Genomic DNA, 7,500 nt, shown 5'->3' with positions numbered 1-7,500 from the left:
TTTTATTTATTTACTTCTTATTTTAACATTACTATGCCTGTGTTATTTGTTTTTCCAATAATACGAATTAAGCTTTAGTTACTTTATTGTCTTCATTTCTACCATACAATACACAATTTGTTGGTTGATATATTTTGTTTCATGCCTTATGTTTTATGCTTGTGATTATATATGTCATATAGTATGACCCTTGATTGGTGAAATAAAATTATTCTATTCTATTCTATTCTATTCTACTTAGTGGTTTAAAGCCTAAAGCCAGCATGGCCACTTCCGGGAAATGACAACTGGAGATGTCAATATCAAAATCTTGCATAAATATCATTAGATGTACAATTTGTATGCCATTTCGTATGCTGAATATGTGGTGGAAGACAAATCTAGCGAATTCCATAAATAGAATCAACGCATTAAGTCGGTACGGACTTGAAACACTAAAAGTTGTTAAAGTAGAGTAGTAACCGGATTTTGGATACTAAGTGCATTATACAGTGTTATAAGTGGTATAACTGACGAAAATAAATCGCACCTACGCGTTTCTGTTAATCAAAGTAACTGGTCATCTTCCCAATAGTATATTTTTGCATGTCGGTCAAAAGATATACATAGCTTATGTTTTGTGAAATGTTGTATACAGTCCAACAATAATATATTTCGATTTGATTTGTTCTGATAAGTTTTTTGATCACTTCTATTTGAAATTTGGTTGGTCTACTGGATTAGACTAAGTACTTTTTAGGTCTAAAACTTGTATATAATGAACTCAAGAAACAGAATGAACCTTAATACGTCACCCTAGTGCAGTAACTTGAGTAAGTTGAGTAACTGGTGAACTCCTATTAAATTTAGAAGAACTTAACCTGTTACAGCACTATGATGGTGATATATACTCCTAGTTTAGACCCTGGGGTATATTCCAGGATATAAGCCAAACATTCCTTAAAATTTATCCTCTGACAATAAATTGTTTTCTTGTATTATAGGGGAGACATAGAACTAAACTGGCGTAGATGAACTTTACAGAGCATTTCTATGATTTTTTCTTTGCCTAATCAGAATTATGATTACAATCAAAACGGAAAATTTAAGTTTTAACATTTTTTGCTGATTCCCTGATATTTCATAGAAACATTAGATTTTATTAGCTTTTGTTCAAATATAACAGTTATTAAACATAAACAACTTTTAGAAGGCAATCATCAGTGTGGTCTGATAAGCCCTTGGCATAGACCAATGCACAGCATAATAAATAAAACAAAAAGCACATAAGTATTTAAAAAAATTATTAATTTATTGTTTCATCTTTAATTTTATGGTTTATTTAAGTATTCAATTTAAGGTGTCAATCTTCAAGAATTATTAAACTGATTAAACTGATGTTTCAGAAAATAAAGTGTAATTAAACAGACAAATAAGTACATTACATGTATATATTCTTTAACGGTGAAAATAATAAAATGATAAAGGGAGGTAATTAATTGGTAATAACATTTAACATAAAAATGATAAATAAATGATTATCACCAATTAATAATTTCAGAAGTTAGTTCAGGATACTTTTTCAATTACTGTTAGTTCATATTATTTATTATGATTTTGCACCAAGCATTGGTCTACCCTGTCTTATTATAATTTCTTACTTTTCTGTCTTGAAATTTTCTTACATACATGACTAGCTTCTCGACCATAAGTTTGACAAATCCTTTAAATTTTAATAAACTAGTTATTTGAATATGAATTATATTAAATATATTAAATATATTTGTTAAGTTCAGTGAGCTTCTTGTATATATGTTTTAGTTGATTTAGACATGTCAATTGAAATATCCTTACTTATAGGCTAGCAAATACTAATTGTATACTATAATTGGCTTACTAAATTAGTTTGTTTGATCAGAGGGATTGTCGTTATTGTTTTGTACTTTAGAGATAATCATAATTGTATTACTGTAAAATTTTATGGAAATGAAATGGGGCATGAATAGATCGGAGAAGAATGATGAAATTTAGATTTAAAAACAAACAAACAAATGGCAGCATAGTTTGTGCCAGTGCAGTGCTTTGACACATTAGCATACCTGAGGAATTTCTCATGATCCCTGCAAAAAGTAAAAATGAAACAGTCATTACAAATAAATATTGGAGATTAATTTTAGACATTTTTTTTAAATTTGAGTGTGTATTTTTTTGCCAAAAACATTAATTTTGTGAAAATATTAAGTGTATTAAGTGAAAATATTTGATATTTAAACAGTTCATGGTTGTCTCATTTATGTGGAACCGAAGATTTGGTTGACTTGAGAAAAAAAGATGATGAAATAGAACCAAGAAAAGGGTATTGTGATTAATGAGGTTTCAATAAAGTGGGAAATAACTTCGTATATTGCTTGTCTAACTTCTTGTTGGCAAAATAAATTGCACTTGTTCTTCTGTTTTGATATGAATATTTACTACATATAATTAGTTAGCTTGTTTTACATCCATGTAGTACATAATCGGTGATTTTTCACATTACATAAGAGAGGCCTCTTCCCAATAAAAATTTCTTAAAAATTGTGCAGGTGCATTTTTTCCGTAAATTTAGACATAAATCATCATTTTTAGTTCCAAAATAGAATTTTTAGGGATAATTCTTTCCAAAATGAAGTGGCTAAGGCCTCTTCCCACTAAAGTGAGAAAAATCATCTACATGTATATTAGTAGTCTGCTTTAGAAAATCTGTTATTTTATGCATGAATTTAGTACATTGTAATTTTTTGATGTGGTGATACAAACAAATGTGGCAATACAAACTTTAAAATATACTTGGATTGGCATTACAGTGAGTTTGGCTTTGTGATATTTTTATTCCTGGGCAAAACAATGATGCTCAACATTTAAAGCCACTGACCTCCAGATGGTAAAATGAAAGAAATGAAATAAAATTTTAAGTAAATAGTTAGGTTTATTTCATAAATCGATCATTAATGACACCTTAATTCAAGAGAGAATGTTGACGAAAGCGTTAATATATCAGGTTTTTCTTTTCCATAATCTACTACATTACTAACACAGTAGCCAATATAAATACCCTATCATAAATAGGAGAAGAAAATTCATTTAACATGGTCACATGTCACAACAGTGATCTGGAAAAATCCTGGTATCCCGTATGCCCGGGATCGTTTATCAATTTTCGTCATTACGTAGGCCCCTATCACATTTCAAGCTAAAGGTTAAATCGATAAATTGGTCATCTTATATATATGAAATTATTAATCAGTTATAAATTTTAGTGCCATGAATTACTTCAAACATAAAAACAAAAGCAGTTGTTCGTATCCCTATATGTTTGATAAAATCACGGATTCCGTGCATTTTGGAGCACAGATCGCGATATTGTCCTGCACAGTCACATGATACTAGAAAAAAACTTGGATGAAAGAATTACGTGGTATATTAAAAGAAGGTATTTCCCGTTGATGGAAAAGCGAACTGTTTGCTTTCAGAGCAATTATGTTAAAATATAAACATTTTGAAGTGTCATTTCGATTTCTTTCAAGACAGCAGTTTTTCTGCTATCTTCTGGAGGTCAGCTGCTTTAAGCTATAACAAGCTTTTTCATCTTATACAGTAGAATCCCCACATAAGACCACCTGACAATTAAGACCACTTTGTTTCAGTCCAGATGATGGTCTTAATTGAGGGTTTTTACTATATTTTAGACTACACTAACAAAATAACAAATTTATTTGTGCCAATTATATTGAGTATGTCATATTAGCTTTTCATTATGATGTTCTGAGAGGTAATACTGTAATGGAACTTTTAGATTAAATGGCAACAGTTCAAACAAAACTCAAACAGGTCTAGGATGATCGCTTAAAAATTCACAATAATAATTACCAAGTAGATCTACCTAAAATCAATGGCAATATGTATTGCAATATATTGAAATAGGGATTGATACATTGCAATATAATAGAATAATATTGCAATACGCTTGTTACCATATTGTTGCAGCCCCGCTGATAATTGTCTTTTCATATTCTCTTCATAATACAGACTCAATGCTATTAAATATAAGAGCCATCTTTAAGTTCTTAGAAAATTTAAAATAAATTTATATGTGGTTAAAACAAATTTAGGAATGTACTTTTTTTGTGACAATTAAAATTGAAGGATTAAAATTTATCACTGACTTCATGTTTCCTTTGTCTTGCAGAAACCTAAATAACATTCGTTATTGCAAGATCATGCCAAAATAATTCACTATGACTTTCTACTTGTGTCGCATTACATTGGCTTTTACAGTTCATCGGTTTTATAATGTTCCCTGAAATTTTTGGGTGGGATAATAAGTTGCTATTTTGATTTTAGGTCCTTGAATTAGGTAGTGTTTCAAGCTTGGTCAAAGCAACAAAGGGGAAAATCTACTGACATTGACAAAATGATATAAACCTTTAGATAGCCAATGGCGACAGTAATAAGTCTATGCCATCAGTTTAGAGTTTGCCAGTAGTGACTGATATATTTTAGTATTTTAATATTTAAAATTGATCTTGAGCAGTTTCCATATTCAAAGCAAAGACAATCAGTTACAGAAGTTTACCAGTAGCAAAATAAATGATAAAAGATAAAATAAATGAAAAGGTTTAATTTTGTTAATATTGTTTTATTTGTTATCTATTTTCAGGTCAAGAAAGATAATTCTGGGACTTTTTGTACTGTTGGTGTTTCTGTATTATATTGGACCAAAATTATTTGGATTTGGATCTAAGAAATCCTCACCATTAGGTAAGGAAAGGGGATGAAAAATCAAATCTTCCCTTTTAGTTGTAACCTGGATCTTACTTCTTTAGTAGCTACATAATATTTTAGAATACTTAGTCAATCTACATAAACCACACAGTAAGCAAAATCACCAAGTACTCTGTAGATCTATTGTAATACAGTAAAATCCCTCTTTTAAGACCACCAACATGTCTTCATCAAAGCAGTCTTAATTGTGGGGTGGTCTTATTACTGGAAACCGGGGAAGAATAAATGTCAGCATAAATGTTAGTATGATTAAGCTGATCAGAAACATTGTTACAAGTATTATTTAATGATTTGAAATTCAAGGCTAGTTTGAGGTCGGTCCGGTTGGGTATTTGAAGAATAATCAGGCTCTACTCTACCTCACTGGCATAACAGAAAAGTTCAAATTCCTGAGTGGCTGATGATTTTCATTTGCAACTTTACACAAGTCATGTCTCCAGGGTTATAATTGTTGGTTGCCAACCAAGATCATTAGCCTGTCACCACTGCAGGCTTGAATCTAGTACTTTGGATTCTTCATATGAGAACGCCAGTGCTTCTACTCCGGTGCCCTCCCGTTCCAGAAATAATGCACGGAGGGGCACCTTAGGTTTTCCTCCACAAGTAAAGCAAGAAAGTAGCCATATAACCTTTGAAGTGTCAAGTGTGGCTTAATCCCCAACAGATAAACAAACAAGCACATAGAAAAGTCTTGAATGCTGTTAATTAAGAAGCTAACAGTTTATTTTTACAAATAGCTGCTCATAATTCTTATTAATTTCTCAAGAGAAGATATTATAGCTTGTTCTGAAAATACTACACATAAAAACAGAAAATAGAAAATCTATGGAACTTAGGTCTATCAATACTTAGGCTATAACAAGTGGCTTACACAAATAACTGTAACTTTTAATTATTTCACTGCTGATAATATTTGCTTTTAAACAGTATATTATTGTTCTTTTGGCCTTGTTTTTATGCGCATTATAATTCTAAAACTTCTTTAGGTTTGGAGAAATTAAACACATGCTCTCTGATTTTTGTTTTTCAGTTGAAAGTGTTTGTCTAAACAGTAAACTTACACCATATAGAAATGGGTTAGATCTGCTAGACAATGTTTTAAACTATGTACCAGAAATGACTACACAGAAAAACTACCCCATGTATGTAGGTGAGTATCCTAAGTAAGAAATATGTTTTAAATATTTTGTTGACTTCAAACCACTTGCCTCTTTCTGCTGTAGGTTCGAGGCATGCAAACATCTTTGGGTTCTTTTGTGTAAGGAAGCTATCCAGCTAGCTTACAGAACATCTGTGGGTCTACTTGGATGTTTTTTGTTCCTGAAATAATGGACTCGGGTGCCCCTCCTGAGGTCTTCCTCAATCAGTAAAGCTGGAAAGTCGCCATATGACCTATACTGTGTTGGTGCGATGTAAAACCCAGTAAAATAAAAGAATTGTTTAATGACAACTGTGCTTTAGTGCCACTTGGCTGTATTTGAAAACAGGAAGATTAGACTGACTGCCAAGATAAGACTAAAAATGTATTGAAATAGGCGTAAAACCCAACAACCAGTACCACTTTATTTTGATGATCTTTTTATGCCCATTTATAGTGATAACATGAACATTTGTATCTTTGGATGTATTTAAATCATGTATTAAACTATGTTATTTTTAAAAACTTCTTTAATTTTTCAAATTATGATACAAATATTTTCAGGCAATGGTTACATTGCGGCATCTTTTGACAGTCAGAATGGACTTTATATACGTCTGAACAGGGCTTTATCATTACCAGTGCCTTATTACCCAATAGTTGGTACAAATATAGAAAGGGTATCCAGAGAGGGTAAGTTTTTAATGTGAAATATAGAATTAAAAAAATTGAGCTACCAACAGTATAGAGCCTGGTTGGACTGCATGGAAGTGGAGGCTGGTCTGGTTCTATACTTGTGGGAAAGGGTAATCACTTCTGGTTCCAGAAAATTGAGGGTTAAGCCAAATGCTGTCTGTCATTAGTGATTTAGTAGATTTATTTTGATTTAGAGGTCAAGTTTTTACAGCTTGTGAGTTCCATTTACTTGCCTTTTGCTTTTATGTAAAACAAAACACAGAAGCAAGCTGTGAACCAAAATCCATAATAAAGGGTTTAAACTACATTACATAGTGTTCCGACAATTTTTTAACCAGACAGGAAGTAAGAACAGAGTTATCTTTCATAACATAGTCTCTAAAACAGTAATATGCACCTTCTGGACCATACAAATCACGGTCGCTTGTCATTTAAAACAGTGTGTCACTGAATACAATCCAACTTTATAGCCGAAATTGTGGGGCAGACTCAAACAGGGTCACATAAGACAGGAAATCACTGAATATAGTGGGTCAGTATGACAGTTTAAACTGTAGTAAGAAGTTTATTTTGATAGAAATATTGTAATTATTTTCATGTTTTTAATCAACAGAGGTAGACGTTCTACAGCTGAGACAAGGCATTGCTAACAGATTACAGATTTTTAATGCTGTAAGTAACTCATATTCTTATAAATAGGACTGGATTTTTTATTAGGTAGCTCTGAATAATTCAAATTGGAAAAAAAATGTTTTTATTGTTGATTGTTTAGAATATCAAAGTATATTTAATTTTTTACCCTTTATGATATAAATGCATGCCAGTCATGATATATTTGAAACATCATTTGGGAGACAAAGATTCTA

General features: G+C 31.3%; 1 protein-coding gene across 1 annotated transcript; it reads left to right on the top strand.

Annotated features, from left to right (window-relative positions):
* Positions 1–240: 240 nt before the first annotated feature.
* Positions 241–7,306, top strand: LOC132724696 (uncharacterized; the record flags this gene model as incomplete). Its single annotated transcript, XM_060709626.1, has 5 exons — positions 241–418; positions 4,676–4,776; positions 5,831–5,950; positions 6,503–6,631; positions 7,248–7,306. Coding segments are annotated over exons 1-5 (534 nt in total), but the record flags the coding sequence as incomplete, so codon positions are not given.
* Positions 7,307–7,500: the final 194 nt, after the last annotated feature.

The sequence above is a fragment of the Ruditapes philippinarum genome, unplaced genomic scaffold (assembly GCF_026571515.1).
Source record: "Ruditapes philippinarum isolate M1 unplaced genomic scaffold, ASM2657151v2 ctg16777_1_1_1_1, whole genome shotgun sequence".
NCBI classification, from domain to species: domain Eukaryota; kingdom Metazoa; phylum Mollusca; class Bivalvia; order Venerida; family Veneridae; genus Ruditapes; species Ruditapes philippinarum.
Note: the sequence above shows the minus strand (reverse complement) of the source record. Positions and strands in the feature narration are given on the sequence as shown.